At 41.0% G+C, this 20,573-nt stretch overlaps 1 protein-coding gene across 2 annotated transcripts in view; it reads left to right on the forward strand.

Moving 5' to 3' along the window:
- TET2 (tet methylcytosine dioxygenase 2) overlaps nucleotides 1-20,573 on the forward strand; it is a 70,996-nt gene that overhangs the window by 36,318 nt on the left and 14,105 nt on the right. For both annotated transcript variants that reach the window (XM_056489390.1, XM_056489391.1), the window contains exons 2-4: nucleotides 10,647-14,034; nucleotides 16,280-16,370; nucleotides 19,734-19,827. In XM_056489390.1, coding sequence (XP_056345365.1) covers nucleotides 10,647-14,034; nucleotides 16,280-16,370; nucleotides 19,734-19,827 — 3,573 coding nt within the window. The remainder of the gene's footprint in view (nucleotides 1-10,646; nucleotides 14,035-16,279; nucleotides 16,371-19,733; nucleotides 19,828-20,573) is intronic.

A 20,573-nucleotide genomic window follows, 5' to 3' on the forward strand; every position in this document is an offset into this window, starting at 1 on the left:
GAGAGCTCCCCTGCTTAGGTCCTCTTAGGAAGACTAAAGAGAGGCATTTAAAAGGCTTCCATTAACTTTCATCGTCTGTAGGAAAGATGTTTACTCAAGCTGAAAAAAGACTCAGCTATGATTTATGAGTTTCATTCAAAGTAGTCCCAAATCTTAGATTTGTCTGTAGTTCCCAGCTTTCTAAATCCAGTTGAGTGTGTCTTTGCAATGGTGAGCTTTTCATCCACACTGCTTCTTTGTGCACTAAGAGCATGGCTGTGTTATGGACAGACAATAATTAATTAGTGAAATGGTATCTCGTGACTGAGAATATGAAGTGGGCTTTGCAGAGGCTGACAACAGCTCTTTTAACTCACCCATTTCTGTATGTCTCTTAAACATCACAAAATATCAAAGGTCTTTCATTAGTTTCAACCTCTCTCAAATCCATGCAGGCCACTATGCCTCAGAAGACTGTGAACTGATGTGAGCCGGCAGCAAGTGGCAAATTGCCAGAATGAAGAACAACCGACTGTTTTCAAAGCTTTGAAAATATTTGAAAAGGAAGGACAGAGAGAGAAGTGTTGCAGTTCCCTTCAGGACTGCTCAAATGCTGCTCTTCCAAGTGTCAGCTGTGGGAGTCTAAAAGTCTTAGTGAGAGTTAAATCACAATCTGCCAGTTCCCCTGGCTCCTTCTAGCTTGGCAGCAGTGAATTTTCTGCCTCTTCATGTTGCATCCCACCACAAAGGGAAAAATTTAAACAGGAGAAACAATGTTTCTTTGAATTACTGGAAATTAAAGGAAAGCAGGAATGCCAGCTCGTTCTGGGGTCCCAACTGTTTCTGAGCACAGCAATTCCAAGTTTTTATCCAGTCTTTTAATTTGGTGAAAGGGAGAAACTTTCATGATAGAGCTGTGTTTTTAAGCAATCATCTCATTCACAAAATCTAGACTTGTTACCGGCTTCCAGTTTCCCTGGAATACCAAAGTGGTATTTGACAGAAAGGAAAAAGCCTATATCCTTGTAATAATCTTTTTTTCTCTAGTAGTTTTTTGAAATGTTTTCTTAAATGTTTTGTCACAAAATACATAGAACTCCCCATATACTGCCCTTTATGCTTAAATACTAAGAAGTTTTAAGTGGCTGTACATAAAACTGGCATCCTTTGTAAGTGGGGATAGAACAAGGTAAGAAGTAACTGGGAAATGGCCTCAGTTGTGTGGAAGCATGAACTGGAACCTATCATTTGATCCTCAGAACAAGATTAACAGCGGTCTTGCCTAAAAACTCTATTGGCAAGGGATATAAAACTAAAATTAGAAAGGGAAGAAAAATACTGTAGCCAAGATGGTAACTACAAAAAATTTGTTTTTCGGGCCAGGCTTAAGAAGCTAGGGTATAACTCCTCAATAAATGTTGCCATGATGTGAAGTTGGTGTCTCTCAACTGACAATTTGTTTGGGTCCTGAGCCCTTTTATCTAAGAAGATCAATTACCAAGTTCTTCCCAGGCTTGCATATTGAGCATTCAAAATGAAAACGTAATCCCACATCTATCTTCATCTCCAACCTAAAGCTGAAGAGAATGGCAACAGTCGAGCTTGTGCCTGGGCTCTCTTGTGTGCTTGGAACTGTGGTATGGCAGCACTGGCTCACATTTTGTTTTTCCCCCAGAGTTTTGCCTTTATCAGGATTAAATCTTGACTGCTCTTAGATTGTCAGCTGGCTCTGGTCATCAAAACCACCTTGTCTTTCATCTCTGGTACATCTGAAGAGGTAGACTATAACTGTTTTCTCAGATCTGGATTTCAGCCCAATAATCCATGCCATTGTTCTGTGTAGATTGCAATAACCCACATGAAGACTGCTCCTGAAGACCACACACAAATGCAGAAAAGCTGAATGGCAATCATAGCTCCAGGGAGCATTTTCTCATAGACCTCTAAAAATGTATTAGATTGTTATCTTCTGTGGTGCCCCAGCAACAGTGGAAGTCAGAAGAGATGTTTGTGCAAGTAGCTCAAAGACTTAAGCAAACTGAATGGTTTTAGGGAAACAACCTTTTCTATAAAGCTCTGCTAGAAGTAACAAGCCTGTTCTGGTGATTTCAGTGTGATTTATACAGTGAGGGAATAAAACTGCTTAGTTACTGAGGGGAAAGTCAAGGTAATTCACACAGGTTTTTAGAAGATCATACAGATACACATTATAGCTGCTTGTATATCAAGCATCTGAATTTGGAGAAAATCTAGCAGAGTGTAGCATGTGCATAATGTCTCCAGAGGACAGACTGTGGATTTGCTATGTGACCTCCATGCATTTGGTCAGGGAACAAAGGGTATGGATATAGATTCACTCAGGGAGGATATTGGATGTCATGAACTGAGTTGTTTATTCTGTCTAAGGGGGAGCATTAATGACAGTCTTCAGTTACATGAAAAGAAAGAAGTCATAGCACAGAAGGAAAAAAAACCCTGCTCTGCATGTCTGTGGCAGATGGGATGAGCTGATCTGTTATGTTTTAAATGGTAGAAGCTTTCTAATAAGTTAGATTATTGCATGTAACTGTGTTATTATGCAACCCTCATCATCAGAGACTTTTGAAAACATGTTGGAGTGGACTGGTACAGGTCTGGCTGGTGTTGCCCTGAAGCCAAGGAATAGGGCACTGACAAACCTATTTTTCCCATGTGTTTATGAGCAATTGGTCTGATTTGTAAGTTGCAAAAGGCACAAATTAGGAGGAATGAAACTAAATCACAAGTGGGAATGAAAACACATCTTGAAATTAAATCATGCAACAATTAAAACAGTGTAAGATGTTTCTAAAACAAGTACCTTGTATTGGCTCAATTCCTCCAGCTCCACTGAGTGGAAGTGAAGCCCCAGCAGGACATGCAGGGGCAGGCAGCATCTCTCACAGGGACACAGGGCATCTTGTGGCTCACTGCCCCTGGCAGGGATCCCCAGAACCTGCCCCTTGGCTATACTGGCACACACAAGGTACACTGTGTAGTGTGGGAGCTGCCTCTGGCTGCCTCTCATTTCTAAAAACACAGCAGCCAAAAGTTGAGTTCACTACAACATCCCAGCCTAGGTGTGGCAGAGCCACGAGAAAAACAGAGGAGGAATGTGTAGAGGGGTGTCAAGGCTACACTAGTGAGGCCAGTGAAGGGGCTGAAAGCTCTGCTTTACCACCTGGACATGCAGGAGCACCAGTCAGAGTTCACCTTGGAGCCGTCAACCTTTTCTTTGCATTCTCCCCACTCTCCTCTCAGTATGACCTTCAACTTTTAAGAAGAAACTTAAGAAAACTGCATTTTGTAAAAAATTCTGTTTTCAACAGAACTGTGAGACCAACAGGATTTCCTATTTGAAGTTCAAAGGATAATGAAAACCAGAGCTGTGTAAATAGGTTTTCTGAGGACGCTGCAGCCCACAAGGTTTTATTCTCCTCTATCAGTTCTTCCGCTCATATGTCTATTTTCTAATGTTACTGACCCAACACGATGAAACCTTGAAATTTTTAGCTTGCCAGTGGCTTTTTTTCCATCCAGCAGTTTTCACTCTGCCAAAAGCTGTGATGAAATGATCATGGATAACTGACCTTTGACTGATGCTAGGAAGTCATCAACCCAAGAAATCTGTGCTACATCCAGGTCTGAAGCCAAATGGACAAAGATCACAGAAACTGGAAGATAATGATGACAGTGACCTCTTGGTAACCCTCCCTAAACAGCAGGTAGATAACATCAAGTGTGCCTTGAGGAACAGTTCAGCCACCAACGCTTGCTTATCCTGGCGTGCTCGCAAGAGGCTGCACTGCAGAACTTGGCCAGAACAGCAAGAGAAGTCAGCTGTTGCTCTCAGGGAGGTGATTTTAATCAGCAGCCCATATCACCATCGCCATTTGACACATGGAGTAGCTGAAGCACTGAGAGGAAAATCATCCCTCAAATAAAATCTTTTCCCCAGACATCAAAAATAGGTCAAAGCACCAGTTGTGCACCTGATTAACACTGCTCAATACACCTAGCCTAGCATAATAGACTGAGATGAAGATAAAGAGGCTTTGTTCTGTTTTCCAACCCCAACATCTTTGCCAGTGTTGAATTTGCAGACACTGGGGAATTACCTAATTATGTCCTGTGTGGGTCACAGTTTGAAATAATTTTGCTGGTCCAGACTTCATGGAGAAGTTTCTCATTATGCAAAAGCATCTCACTCAACATACACTCATTTGAGCACCCCTGAGATTTAAGGCTGTAACTCCCATTCCCACAGCCTTCCATTACTATTATTGGATACAAAGATTTTCAAATAACCAGCAAAGATGAAAAGGTGCTTTAGTTCATCTTCCCTGTATTTGTTAAAGACATCTAATAGTCAGGGTGGTGCTCAAGAAATTGAGTAATAGTGCTCTTAGAGTAAGTTGGCATCCCAGCACCCAAGGTAGTGCCAAACAAGCTAACCTAGGGAGCAATGCAACTCCATGGGATGGCCTGTCCATACAAACCACTTGGATCCACCATACTCCAAAACTAAACTACAGAAAAGAGCTCACAACTGGCAAGAATAGACATAGATGCCAACCTCATCTTGAATTATCTGGTTATTGCAATGGGATGGTCCTTTTCTTTCTTAAAATTCAGCCTGGTTCTGAAGTTTGACCTTTCGGGAAACATTTCTAATGTGATCATACCATGGTGGCATTTAAAGCATGCTTGAGGGGCTTGGTGTTTTCCTAGAAGTGCTACATGGTACAATTAGGTGCAAAGTTTGTATGGAACACATATCACAAGAAATAGGAACTGGAGAGCTGTGTGGTGTGACATTATAATTCTTGTTTACTCATATTTTATAAACCTGAATTAATAACCTTTGCATAATTTTTTTTTTCCACCCGTATTGTAGAGGCATTTAATTTTTACTTCCCTTGATTTTATGCAATTGTTAAAATAGTACAGTTTTTCACATCTGGGTAGAAATTATGCAGTATCCAATATGGTTATGTAATATAGGAGAGGAAATCACTGTTTAGCTTTACTATCATGCCCTCTATATTAAGGTCAAAAATCAAACTGATTCAAGTGCTTTTGCAATTAGACCACTGTCCCACTGAAATGCAGGAACTGGTGTCAGTAAATTGAGGGGGATTTAGCACTAGTTGATTTAAAAAATGCATGAATTTTGAAGTGTCTGGCTTGGATAAGGTTTAATGAATTATTAATCCTCATATGTCACAAATCCCATGCTCTTCATTCCTGAATGTCTGCTTATATCTATATTCGCTAGTCACCATTTTCCCTGTAAATTAAGGATGAATTAGCTATAAATTAGGTAACAAATTTTATCCATCCCACATTTTCTTTTGTTTGACACAGATTATTGTAGATCTAAATGCCAGAGAAGACAATTATATTCATGTAATATGACCTTCTGCAGAATACAGTCACAGTGTCATTGAGGAGTTTTTAGATTAACCCCTTAACTGCTCTTTAAAGCTGCAGTAAGAAATCAATACATATATTTTAGCTTTAACTAAAAATCTTCAAGGGACAGGCAAGGTATGGCATCCTTACTCAAGTTTTTTCCAAAGCATTGCTAATATCCTACATAAATAAACTATCCAAATGAAGAGACAGCTGAATGTAGTGCAAAAGGACCCTATTGTAAGCCATAGAGCCCAGCTAACAACAGATTGTCCTTGTCCTTCTGGGCCTCCTTTACACCTGCCTTGAGGTTTCACTGTGTTTTCCTCACCCATCACATATGCAGTGGGGCAGTATAGCAGTGATGCTGGTAAGGAGCAGAGCAAGTCCTTGGGGGATGTTGTGGGGTTTTGAGCCTCAGTTCACCTTGGGTGTGAATGCAGTCTCTCTTGAATCTGTCCTGGTCTTGCCTCTCCTCTGAGTTTCCATATGGAAGCTCACTTTGTTTGTCTGTGTATAAACTACAGTACCTTAAGTGCAAAACATATAGGAAATCCTTAAACTATACCATGTGTTCAACTTTTTATCCCAGCAATAACAGAACTGTCTCACTAATAAGGAGCTTTGATGTGTTACATCACCCCTTAGCCATCTGAGTTCACTGCACATCTTTTCTCCTCTAGGGGCACTGGCAGTTGCTTACAGGTGTTAACCCAGGGCACAGCTGCAGCAGCTGGTCTTTAGCTAGGCCAGGGAATCACATCCCATAATATCAAATCGTGGTGTTATGTATCATTGTAACTGCTTACACATCTTGTTCCAATATTAAAGAGAAAGCTTTCTCATAGGCTTAATCAGAAACAATTCTGCATGTATGCAAGTCCTGAAGATTTAAGGTTTTAGAACAGAAATTGAGATTTCTGACAATGTCATATATGGGTGCCCTTACCTAAGTAATAACCACTTGTGCCTCTTCTCAAATTTTCATTCCTTAGTGAAATAGGAAAAAACCCAAACCCCTAACTTCAGGAGCTTTGTCACATGTTGGAAGTTCAGTATTTCAAACCCTTTGCTAGATGCATGGACTTCAGAGGAGAGATGCAACTGCACAACAGCACATAAGGATACATAGCCACAAGTGAAGCCAGCTACCATACACAGACAATGGGAGCAGGAGAGTTTAAGCAGAAAGTACAACTTACCAAACTGGAGTTTGGCAAGACATATGGGCAAATTCACCTCCTGTCAAGAAAGTGCTAGAGGGGTTTCTTGTCTGGGAGCAATTTAGACCTCTGTGTCATCTGGCAGTGGCAGAAGGGTGCCAGAAGGATGGAGGCTGTGGCAACACTCCAGGAACAACCCAGTGAGCCATCAACAAGCTTCTGGGTATCTGACTTCTGCCTTCCCGAGTCTCAAACCGATAATCAGTTGAGCACAAGTCAGCTGAAGCTTTGATCTGAGGATGTGTATTTCTGCTGGGGAAAAAAAACCTCAGAGGAAATAAATGTCGATCTCAGCTAACCCCAGAAGGGGAAACAACCCATCTGACATCCCACCTTTTGGTCCTTTTAGGTGTACGAATGCTCTACCACAGCTATTCCCCCACCTACTTTTTCTTCTGGGAATCTTGCCCAGTTTTGCAGAAGAAGTGCTCCCCTGAAGTGGGTGTATTTATCCATTCATTCATCTGAGCTGCTTTGCATTCACAAACTCCCCAGATACAGGTGCTATAGAAAATAAGATATGAACCTTTAGAACTGGCTAAAGCTAAAGAAAGATTTTCTGTGAAAGAAAATGATACAACTTCTGTTGCTGCAGAAATGTCTGTGGTGCTTGTAACAGCACCTTCCACAGTATACTGATAAGAGGTGGCAGGAATATGCCAAGCTTGTCCATAAAATAAACAACAAAAAACATCTGAGGCTCTCATTCAGTGCCTAGTTTCCAGTTTGTGCCCCGTGTGCAGCAAGAAATAAATGAACATACATCGATTGCATCTGAAAAAGTCAAACAGTGGTAGTCTGAATTCTAACTTGAATGCCTATTGGTGGGATGAGATGCTGATCCATTTGCACAGTAATGTGCTATATTTAAGTCACGCATCACGGCATCTTCAAAGAGGCCAGTCATAATTATGATGGATTAGACTGCAGAGTCAGTCCTAGATGCAGTAATTGTTTCACAGATGCTGATGATGTGACTTGAATTTCTGATGAATTATAGCTGAATAAAAAAATATGTGGAGCTTCTAAATGGTCTGGATAAAATACAGCTATGGGAAAGACTAAAAAGACTAGCTACTGCACTTGGGGGAAGGTAGATTTACTTTGAGTGGTAGAGAGTTCATCCCACAATGATTGTAAGGACGACCACTAAGACGTTTTAAGGTGCGAGCAAGTAGAAGTACTACTTCATGGTGTCCCAGTTAAAACCAGTAATAAAGACATCGTGGCCATTTATTTTTTGCCCCAGTTCTACATTACAAATTACATTACTTTACATTTGCTGTGATTTGCAGTTGCTTGAGGAAGATTTTTACTTGGGTGTGACTTGAGGATAGTGAAGAACTTGAGTGTAGACAGAGAGAAAGAAGTATAATGCAAGGTCACGCCCATCCTAGATGCATTACAAAGAATACAAATCTGGCACTTTTAATGCATTAATTAACTTTGTATTTTGAAGAACCAAATTATTCCTATGTTCTTTGCAATGTCTAACACCAGTGCCTTTTACACTGAAAGTGGTCAGAATTTGGGGGAACATAACCATGAGAATGTGAGAATGCCATGAACAATAATTCAAGATAACCTTGTGGGTTTTGAGGACAGCACAAACCTAAGGTTTTTTTCTGACCACAGATGTGCTCCTTTGAAAGGTTTGCAAGCTAAGTTTAGAGAAATCAGGGAGCCCCCACTTCTGAAGAAAATAGTGGTTTATCTGATAGATAGTTAGATAGATAGTAAGGAGCTGAGAAGAAAGATTGCCTGGGAATTCCCAGAATTCCCACAGGGTACAACACGGGGTACACCAGAAAAAAAGCCGCGAGGCAGACTTTGAGGGCTAGACAAAGTTTCTCACAGCTTAGTTGCACAGACCAAAACTTTTTTTTAAAGAAATAATTCTTTTAGAAACAGCTTGACAGCACTATGTTAATCACTATGGTGCCCTTTATTTCATTTCATACTTGTGAAATGCAGCAGCCTACACACTCATGTCTGTGGTTCACCTGCAGTTTTTAGGAATGAAAGGTGTGAAGGCAAAGAATGGCATTCAAATTAGTCTGGCATTTTATTTTTGAGACACTCTGGGAGCATCATTCTGCTGCCTGACCTAGAATGATACATCAGAGGAATCCTTTTCACACAGCTTTCTGCTAAGCGTGGAACATCATCTCCCTAGGAAAGCTGCAAAGGCTCATGTCTTGTGGTACTAAAAAGCTAGGGTGGGAAATACCTCTAGAAGGGAATAAGCCTACACTACCATGTCAAAAAAACCCAGGCAAGACTGACAAACATATTTTTCCCTCTCCCTGATCTTAGCTTTCCCTGCAAAAATTCTTGTTTAAAGTACTGTTACTTGCAGCAAGAACTTTTCTACTTCTGTCATTAAAAAAACATAAATTGAGTAAAGGAAGAAAAGAAAATAAACTTCAGGGGGTCAAAAGTAAATCTGAAAACAAGTTTGGCATTCAAAGGAAATTAATATAAATTATCATATAAGTGCTTGCTGGTCAAAATGTGCATTTGAATTGTCCTGCTACTGAAATCAGACCTGCAAGCAGAGAGAATTCTGCTGGATGCAATGTATTTAATGAATTAATATTACTTACAAGAGCATTTTAAAATCATATTACTAAACTGAGTAATTCTGCACTGAAAACTATATAAATTGCATTTAAATAACATTTTAAATTATATTTTAATAGCATAAAAATATTAATGTAGGATAAATACATAAGCAGAGCAACCATGATGGAAGGATTTTTTCATTATAATAGTTCTTCCTATGTAGTGGCAATACCAGCCACACATAATGCTTCTCCAGACTCTGACGTCTGAGCAGAGCTGACCTGGTAATGGAGAATCCTTCAGATTCTCCTTTATGCAAACCAAAAATAAAAGCTTCAGAAAAGGCATGCATGTGTCCAGATTTTCTCTGTGCAACTTCAAATCTGTCAGTCTGCCTTCTGTCATTTGTGACTGGTTGAGAACCATAAATGAACAAAGAGGAAATTACAAGCAGAATCAAATAAGGGGTTTATCTATGTTAGCTGGGTCTGTGAATTCTGGGAAGATACAGGTGAAGAGGATTAGCTTGTCATTGTGTGGAACTTACTCACTGCATATTGTCAGTACTTTTATCCAGCTAAAAACTTCACTTTGTAAATAAAGAGTATATGAGTAAATGGGATTTCCCAAGAAGAAAAAAATCCTAACTCCACAGCTGCAGAGCTCAATTCAAAACCCAAAGCACAGTTTAAGCCATGCTTGATGCCTATATGTAAATTTGAAAGGACATTGATACCTGAAAAAAAGCATTTCCATCAAACCTTTTCAAAAATCACTCTATTTCTGTCAATGTTACTGATCTGTTCATGAACTGTAAAAGTTTCTGTGGACAGCAGTTCAGCATGGCTTTCTCTTGTGTATTGTGCCACTTGCATGGTCTTTAGGAATGGCAGTTTTAAAAGACCCTGTCAGGCAGCTGAGGACAGAAAAAAAGGTTTTCCCCTCTTATTGGAAACTTGGTGGGAATACTCCTTTAAGTCAGACAAAAAAGGTTTGGCCCATTTAATCAAATTACAGGATTAGCACCAAGTCTGGGAACCATGGTTTCAACATGACTTTCTGCCTTACCAAGGGCAAAATGTGATGATGGAGGAGTCTATGCAAATAATTCAAAAGCAGAAAATATTTTTTGCACCACTACGAGAGATTTATTCTGCTAAAATATCTTCTTGTTTGTTAAATAAGGAAGAGGGTAAGGAAGTCACTCTGTATTTTCACTCTCTCTTCATCTTGGAGAACAAGCCTTTAAGAAAAAGGGAGACCTGGGGCTGCAAGATGCATTAGGGTAGCAAAACACCCCTTAGGTGTTCTTGCAGGCTCACACCGGGCCTGGGAGTTGGTCAGGGCAAGGGGTGCTTGAGTGCTGCAGGAATTGTCAGTAACTGGCTGTCATTCAATGGAAACTCAAACTGACTTAGATTCTCTCCTGTTTCTTTTCTCTTGCAGATTTGTTCAGAGGGTAGCCTTGTGGATGGCCCCGGAGCAGGCCAGATGGAACAGGACAGAACCAACCATGTTGACGGCAATAGATTGAGTCCATTTCTAATACCACAGTCTTCTCACGTTTGCCAGGCAGAGCCTTCTGCAGTGAAGCTACAAAACGGGAGTCCAGCAGCAGAGGGGCCTGAAGTGGAAGTAAATGGAGACCACAAGCCTCTATTCAATAAAAGCAACTTTGGAGTGCCCCACCCAAAGGGAAATCCAAACAACCGTGTTAGTCCTGACCTTTTACAAGAAAATAAAGTATATTCCAAATATATGCAAAATGGTGGGATCAAACGCACTTTTAGCGAGCCCTCTCTGTATGGACTTCATGAGAGCAAGAAAGTGAAACAAGACAAAGAGGTAAATGGAGAAAAAGCTGAGCCAGAGGACAATATTGAAAAACCAAGTGTCTCCAATTGTTACAGTGAGAAGAAATCTGAGAGTTTTACAAGACAAGAAAATGAAGCTTCAGATTTGATACCGTCTACAAGATTCAACAGTGTTGGTTCAGAAAACCCTCATGACCTTCTGATTCAGGATGAGCAGGAGCGGGAAAATATTCATTGCCATAACAGGGACATTGTCTTACTACTTAAGAACAAGGCAGTGCCAATGCCTAATGGTGCTACAGTTTCTGCCTCTTCCATGGAAAGCATGCATGGTGAACTCCTGGAGAAAACACTGTCTCAATATTATCCAGAACGTGTTTCCATAGCAATGCAGAAGAACACATCTCATATCAATGCCATTACCAGTCAGGCTACTAATGAGTTGTCCTATGAGACAACGCATTCATCCCATACCTCAGGGCAGATCACTTCCCCACAGACCTCAAACTCTGAGCTGCCTCAAGTGCCAGCTGTAGTGGTTACTGAGGTCTACAACACAAAAGACTCCAGTAAACCACCTGCATTGCCAGGTAGCTGTTCACTTCAGAAACCAGATCTACAGCTACAGCAACAGATTCCAGGCTATGATCCTCACCAGTTACCTGTAGGAAACAGTAATATTCATGGAAGCATAGGGCAGATTCCCAACCAAGACCTCTCTCTAAGTTCCAGCAGTAACCTGCAAGCTCAGAGCACTGCTCTGGAAAGGTACTCTGGGCAAGCAGAAAATAATGGTGCTTTCTTTACACAGAACTCAACGTTTCACAAAGATTCCTCCACCGCTCCTGCTCCAGAAATTAACAGTGCACTGTCTGCCGCGGTGCAAGAAGGACGCCATTCCTATGACAACAGATGTGATGAAACTCTTCCTGGGGAGATAAAAAATGAAGGGCAACAGGAGGGACCAATGTCAAAAAGTCCCAGCCTCAGCCAACAACAACTTCACCCTCAGCAGAACCTTCTGCAACAGGCACAAACATCACACCAAGATGTCAGTGAAAGCAACCCGCAAGCTGCTATGGCCGCCTCGATTCCGCAGCGCCCCGAAGAAGTGACGCTGGCATCAGAATCTCCCCTCCAAAACCCGCACGCACACAGAAGCGAGGGTGAGTTGCAACAACACTATCAGCATTTCCCAGGACAGAGAGAACCTGAGACTCCTCCCGACAAAGAAAAGGACCAAGTGAAAGAGCCTGTACAACAGGCTCAACATTATTCGAAACCAGCCTGGATAGAACTAGTTTCCACCCAGTTTCACCAGGGAGAGCCTCCCCAAAAGCCCAGCGAAGCATTATTGCGGTCAATTCTTCAGTACCAGGCAAGCACAGCCCAAACAGTCTATACAAAACAGTATGCTGGAAGTCCTGATTCATTAAAGGGGCCTTCAGGACAGGCCCAGAGCCAGAAGATAATGCAACAGGAACAATTTCCTCCACTGTACAAAAGTGAGAGTTCCCAGCTGCAACCGCATCCCCCAGCTGACCAGCAGCTGCCGTTCCAGAAGCACTCACCACAGCCACAGCTCACAAAGGTGGATTCCCTTCTCAAGTCCCAAGTGCAGCAACACCCTCCACAGCAGCTCCATTTCCAGCCAAGATCAGAACAACAAGCTGAGCAGCCTTTAGGGGCCCCCTTGAAACAGCAGCACTTGAATCCCCAGCCAGGAGAAAACGGGCAATTCTTGCATTCACATATCTTGCAACAGATGCTGCAAAAACAGGTACATCCAGTGCAACTGCCATGCAGTCCACAGCTAACCCCAAACCAGCAGCAGGCTCCACAAATGAAAACGAAAGACTTGCCCCAAGCCATATCCCACCCCCAAAGCAATGCTGAGCAGCCTCTAGTCAGGACATCCTTCAATCAACTTAAAGTAGATGAACATTTCCAAACTGGGAGCAAGTATGCTAAATCAGCTGCCTTCCCACTGCCTAACCCTCAGCTAGGCCTAGAGCAGGTGCAAGCCATGAACAACAAAGCTCCCCTTTACACTCAGAAGGCAAATACCAGTCTCCAGCACCCTTGCCCAAACAACAGGCACCTGATTTCCGAGAAGAAAGGGAACGCCGCAAATATGGAACGCTTTGGAGCCAACAAAATGCAGGACTTGCAGCACGCACAGTATTTTTCAAATAACTTGACCGCAAAGCAAGATGTGAATCATTGTTTTCAAGAACAAGAGCAACAGACACAACAAGCCTCAGCTCTGCAGTTGCCACCCCTCCAGCCCTCACAGGGCTATGGTGCTAGTCTGAACCAAGACCTCCCAAGCAAACAAGCTCCACAGATTCCTCAGCAGTACTTACCACACGGCCAAACTGCCCCCCACGCCCAAGACCAGAGAGGCTGTCATTTGCAGTCCCAGACCTCTAAGGATTTTCAAAAGCATGCTGCTCTGCGGTGGCATCTTTTGCAAAAACAGGAGCAACAAGCATACCAGCAACCCAAAACTGAGATTGGTCCCGGTGCAGCACGCAAGCCTATAAAAATTGAGGCTGGCACAAAGTCTAATGTCTGCATGCGCCCATCAGCTGGACAGCTGGAAAACAAAATGTGGAAAAAAACAATTAAACAAGAGAATCAGCACTTTGGCTGCGAGAACGTGCAACAAAAGAGCATAATTGAGACAATGGAGCAGCAGCTAAAACAGATACAGGTCAAATCACTGTTTGATCATAAGGCTTTTACTCTCAAATCACCCAAACATGTGAAGGTTGAAACAGCAGGCCCTATTACCATCCTATCACGAAATACCAGTGCTGCAGATTTTGACACTCAAACCCCAATCTCAGATCAGCAAGCAAACTTGTCTGCTGAGAAAACCCCGACCAAAAGAACAGCTGGAACTGTTCTCAATAATTTTTTAGACTCACCTTCCAAGTTATTGGATACTCCTGTAAAAAATTTATTGGACACACCTGCCAAAACACAGTATGATTTCCCGTCTTGCAGCTGTGTTGGTAAGTGCTGAGATGTACTAAAAACATAATAGTTCACAGGAAGGAAATGAGCCTTCAATTTGGGATCACAGGGTTAGTTGGATGTTTTTGTTGGAAGATTTTTTTGGGGGTTTTTTAGGATCAGTAATTAGTGAAGACTTATAAAACTGAGATTTTACACACTTATGCCCACTCCATTTACTAGCCCTACACATGGGCCCTTTCTCATTATTTCATGAAGCAATTACCTGTTTGATTTTTCAGTCAGAATGCTTATGGCCTCACATCCATTCTCCTTGAGCAGCAGACATGTAACAACAACATAATGATAAAATGTAGGTCATAACTGTATGACCTAATTTATTTGTCAAGGTTAGATACAGCTTTAAAAAAAACGATCCCGGTCCAAAACTTTAGAGCCTTATGTCCATTTTTTGCTCTAACAGTGAAATTGTTGAAGTTTCCTTAGTAAAGCCTAAGCAAAAACAGATGTCAGATTATTCCTCCCTTGTTGCAAGAGTTTATCCTCCTTTTCAGGCATTTGTCTCCTGTAAGGCTGAAGAGCTCCACAGTTTCATAGAGAAGCTACACAAGCAGTACCAAAAAAAGCCATGGGGGGACCCTTCTTGTTGCTTGATGGCAAACCCTGTCTCCGATAGGTGGAAAAATAGAGCAGAGGGAAGCAGAGTGACAAGCATGGTCCCCTAGCCCAAGCTTTCATACAGTATTGGCATTGCATGTAGCCAAGTGTAACAGGCACTTTAAGACTCTACTGGATAAACTATTCAGGCTGAGACAAAAGGTTCAGCACCAAAAATAATAATAAGAAAAATAGTTGTTACAGTTTCAATTACTAGGATTTTGTATCAACTATAAAAGAGGAAAGTTGAATCAATGCTCCTCCAAAATGTAAAATGGATCTTTTTGCCTTTTTGAATGTTGGGGCTATGTCTCAGAGATGATATGTGGGAACAAAACCAGGAAGTAGTGAATTTCTAGAGCTCCCAGACAGAACTCCAGAAGCCAGTTCCTTGCTGTTACTTGTTTTATAATAAACAACCTTCAAAAATATAGGTTTTTTTAAAACACAGTGTCATTTGTTGAGATTTTTTTATATTGTTTCTTCCATGTAGTTAGCACAAGTTTTTCTGACAGTTACTTCCTTATCTTCACTTTCTTTTTTTTCATACTGAAACCACTAAGCAAACTTAAGAATTTATCCTCCATTTACATTTTAATTCTTCTGTTTTAGCAGACACTAGGAAATACAGGAGTATGAAACTCTCTCTGAAGAACCCAGTGCCACAGCATAATCTATAAATTTATTGCTCTTTCTTATCAATATTGCTGCAAGCAATGTGCAACATTTAATCTTAATTTAATTTAATCTTTAAAAGATTAAATGAAGCCATTCCCCACTGACGCATTCAGATTTACACCATGCCTTCATCGTGCTTCCAGAGGCTGGCTGTCAGGAGTAGCACCACCCATCCAGCCCTTAGAGTTAGCATGGCAGAAATCATTAAGTCAGCATTCAGACATCAGCCAGCACAGCTCCATCATCTCCTGAAGCCAAGCAGGGCCTGGCCAGTTCGTTCACACAGCTGGAGCCTGCTTCCCAGTATCAAACCATGCAAGCTTGTATTGTGACTGCTGATATGGTCCTACCTACACGCAGAAAACTGAGGCCACATTCTTGGCATACAAGGATTTTGACCAGGCCTTGTGCATGATTTTTTTCAGCAAACTTGGGATCTTTTTTCATTTCACAGTCTTTCTGTGGGTGGCAGGAATTCTCTGTGTGACCTTAGTGGCCAGTTTTTCAAGCTGTAGGTTCCTGCAACTGTAACATGTCTGCTGAAAAACAAGTATGGTACAGCTCCCTAACATCAATATTTACCACTGTTATCCCATTTATCCTCCATTCTATATACTGGGAGAGGAGAAAGTGGGAGAAGGAGAAACAATTGTTTGCTGATAACAGGAAAATGCCAATTTGAACGTCAGTGTAGAGTCTGGAATGTGAAATAAGTGTTTGTGCTAGGGAAAGGCACACAGTCTCTGTCACAGCTGTTTGCAGGATTAGCCATTGCTTTGCATGTTTTATACAAACTGTGTGGGCAAATATCTTAGACAAAAGTGTTTGAAAACTGACCCCAGGCCCATACAGCAGTCTTCAAACAAGCTAGAGGTAAGCTTTGCAATGTGACATTTTACGTGAAAGAATTAAGCTTCAAAGTAATAACCTTTATTTTGTTTTAAACAGAGCAAATTATTGAAAAAGATGAAGGTCCCTTCTATACCCACCTAGGAGCCGGTCCTAATGTGGCAGCTATTAGAGAAATCATGGAAGAAAGGTAATTAGTGCAAAGGCACAGAGCAGATTAACATTTATCCTTTTGTGGATGTCAGAATTTTTCCAGCTTTTGCACATAAAGAAATAAACAACTGCAAATCAAGTAATTACTTGTAGGCTTAGCTACTCCAGTGTTGCCAACATTACGCACCCTGCTATTCACCAGAGAGTCACAATATTTGACAGGGCTAATAGTCTGCTGGCTGGCACGGGCTGTGCCCTGGGAGACAGATGCCAGCAAACCCAAGCCGGAACAAGTCCTCACCAGCCTGCCAAGCAAGGTGGCTGGCAGTGGCTGCAAAGGCAGGCATGGAGCTGGTGTTCCCTCTGGCTAGGAGAATGCCAGCAGAGAAGGAGGATGAAGAGCAGAATACAAAATTTCAACATTAGTTTCCCCTCACCAAATTACTAAATGTCTAAATCTCATTCATTCACATCCAGAGGAGTGCCACAAAATTGCTGGTTGGGATTTCAGCCCAAGAACCAATAAGTAGTGTTGTGAGAAAACATTCCCCTGCCTTGGAGTATTGCACAAACCCAGTGTTATCTTGATTATGAATCCCTGTTATCATGTTGCATCCTGTGGTGTATTTATTATATCAACACCAACCAAGCTAGGAATTTTTAAAGGCACAGAACAGATACATGATATGTGCTGTTTTAAAAAAGCACAAACACCACCAGCCTAAGATATACAAATTAAAAGCTATCACAGCAGTGATTTCCACACTGTGAATTCTGCTTTACTTGTAGCCAATAATGACCAGATTTTTAGAGGTATCTGGGAATTCAGTTCCCCGAGAACAAAGAAACAAATAAAAAACTCTTCAGTTAAGTCAGAGACAGGTGGGAATTTGATTTGCTAGTACCTTAAAAATCTGGACTCCAAAACAGCAGTGAAGCTCCAGCTAGTTGCAGAACCCAAAGCAAGGGAGCATTATTGCAGTGCTGGATCTGAGCTAAGGAGGACCATTTCTTAGCAAGGTCTGTTAGCTTGTGCTCATCACTGCTCAACCATGGGGCACTTGTAGCCTATTAAACCCTTCAGATTAAATCCTAAGGTCCTTTCTCTTTCTTGGCACTTCCTTCCCTGTGACTCTTGTGCATGGCTTGCCCCAGTAATTTTCAGCTTTGAGAGCAGCTCAAGTGCATGTTGACTACATAAATCAACTTCCTTCTGGGAAGGGAGAGTGAACACTGACTGTCTGAAGAAATTCTTTACCATCTGTTATCTCCAGAGCTCTCATCAATTGGTTCTTTATTATTTACAAATAATAAATAAAAGAGGAAAGTCATTAATATTGTAATGTCAATTACAGAGATGAAATTTTTTCAGCTTTTTTACTTTGGAAAGTAATTTTTCATTCTTAATATCGACCTTAACTTTTTTCTTTTCTTTTTAAATGAATTTCATTTCATGTTGGCAGAAGGAAATTATGAGATAACATAGGTAACATGCAACTAATCAGCCAGGTGAAGCAGAGTACAGCAGCAGGCACTTGAACAATGGCTAGCAACTGTATGGTATGAACTGTGAAATTCTCTGACTAAGGAACTCCAAAATTCATTAGTAAATTTTTTTATCCCTAAGTAAAAAAACCCAAACCCTTCACTGTAAAGATACTCTCAAGCATACATCTGCAATTGGTGACAATCACAACTCAAGCACTTTTAACCTGGCTTCCCATGCATATAGATTGACTTTTAAGGTATCAGCACTGCTAAAGAAGCCAGGATTTGGATTTAGACTTACAATTAATATTTTAGCTATACTAGAACTAATTTCTTGCAGAATCCACAACAGCTACAGACATTTTTACCTCTTCCTTCTCCCAATTTGTACGTCATGCTCAGTGAGATTTGCTCTAGTTGTAAAGCCTGAAAGCAAGCATGACAAACATCAGGCACAAATTCCTCTCTGACAGTTGAAAAAATGTGGGATGAAGTCCATTTAATTTCCAGTGTGTCATGTACAACATACTTCTATAGAGGCATCCACACAGTTGTCCTGCAATCCATATTAGAAAACTGATAGAAAATATTAAGATTTAAATTTTATTTTTTTAAATGTGGTTAATTAAAGAAACAAATAAATACTAACATCCAAGCCTAAGCAGGAAAAAGTGACCTAAGAGTTGCCTGCAGAACACGTGTAGTACAAATTGATTTTGTTTGTATAATTTCCTGTGACACTGAAACTTCACAATGAGATCACATCTAAAAATAAACATTTTTCATTTCCTTTACAGGACAAAAGTTTAAATACAGATACTGGCCTTAAATATGTTACCAAGATTTTAGTGCAAAAACAAGAGGAAAAAGGGTCAAAAGTTCTTAAGGCATCACTAAATGGCTGCATAACAGGAATATACCTTGATTGCTCTGTAGGTAAAGCCAAAAAACAAGGAGACTTTTTCAGTCAGTCCCTACATTTGGCTATCAAAAGTTAACACCAATGAGAGTGGCAGAATTCCAGAAATGGTGATGGAAGTGCAGTTTGCCCAGTGCCCAAGGAGCAGCTGAGTGGCCAGAGTGGCTCAGTCTGTAACACTGTGGCCACTGTGGTTTCTGCCCCAGTGTGCTCCCAGGCTCAAGATATCCTATATATCCTCACATGGCATTTCCCACATATTTCCACCTGGAAGGTGGATCCTCTTTGCTCTGGCAACAGCACTGCTTGCACAAGGAGCTTGCACAAGAGCCTGCCTTGAGAGCATAATTCCCATGTTTAAATGCTTCAGCAAGAGCTGAGCTTGCCCACCTTGGCCACAAAGAGACCCACAGATGGTGTTATTTGAGGGCACCTTGTGATCCTAACTGGAGCATAGAAGTCAAGTAGAAGTAAGTAATAATTTATGAGTGGATGATAAAGTCAAAAAATAGATATGATGCAAATTAATCCTGACTTAACTGATTCACACTAAGACAGAAACAAGCACAGAAAATTAATAGAGTGACTGTTACATGCCAGCTGTTCTGTGACAACTTAATTATGTACATTTCACAGAAACAACTTCAATCCAGAAATTAAAAGAAAAAATTCTTCACCAAAATCTTCTATTTTTTTTAAGCGAACTTTTCCAAATGTCATCTATAACAAATGCTCTAAAGAAATGGTTGAAATATTTGATAATATTAATGCGATATTGGTAATTTTTTTCCATCTGGGATATATATTTGCCTCTCTTAATATATCATTCCACCACTGTAATAAAATCATGATGACAAACCACATTGCACATCTTTCCCTGTAATTCACAGTATTTATTTTTCTAAGATAAGACTGGCAAACGTGCTCCATCTTTTCAGTGTCACACAGAACCAAAGGAATCTGCTTATTGTACATGTTTTTGTTTTGTTTAAGATTTGGACAGAAGGGTAAAGCTATAAGAATTGAGAGGGTTGTCTACACTGGGAAGGAAGGCAAAAGTTCTCAAGGATGTCCAATTGCAAAATGGGTAAGTGATGTAAACAAATTAATCTAGTCCAGTATAATGGTTCATGTAGCTGACAGCAGTGACATGTCCTGTTAACTGACACTAGGAGACAAAAAATATCTCAACAGCAGCAGTAATATATGGTGGCTGTAGCTCACTCTCACCCATCTCTCACTCCATTAACTTGTTCCACAGAGAATAGCAAGAAGAAAAAATAAGTCTAAGACATGAAAACCTAAAAAGAAGGTCATATTTCCTTAGATTTAAGTTTCGCACCAGCTGACATTTTCATTGCTGTTTAATTTTAGCCTACAAATAAGTCCAGTAAGTGCACTGTGATGTCTTCAAAATACTCTCCCAGTTTGAGAGAGGTGTTAGGACGCCCCCTTAGCAAACATTGTCGTACTTTGGAACAAATTACTGAGTGGCTTGAATTGCTGGAGAAAGACAGGATGAGGAGAAACTAATACATTATAGTTTTTATGCATGCCAGATTGCACCCTTTTTAGGAAATGCTTCTCAGTGCTTATGCTACTGGAAAAACATCTACTGCTTTCCTCCCAACACTGTAATGTTTGTATGTAGTAAGAGCAGGTCACAAAACTCTGAGGCTGGTTATGAGTATAGATGATTTGGAAGGGAAGGGGACAGAGTTCCCATGTCCAGGTATTAAGTCCCTTCCTTACTGCCTGTCTTTCCCTGCATGCTTCCTGCCCTAAGACAGGTGTCCACTACCCAGCTCTGTGTGGGGAGACACATCACTGCTC

The sequence above is a fragment of the Oenanthe melanoleuca genome, chromosome 4, assembly GCF_029582105.1.
Source record: "Oenanthe melanoleuca isolate GR-GAL-2019-014 chromosome 4, OMel1.0, whole genome shotgun sequence".
Lineage (NCBI taxonomy): Eukaryota > Metazoa > Chordata > Aves > Passeriformes > Muscicapidae > Oenanthe > Oenanthe melanoleuca.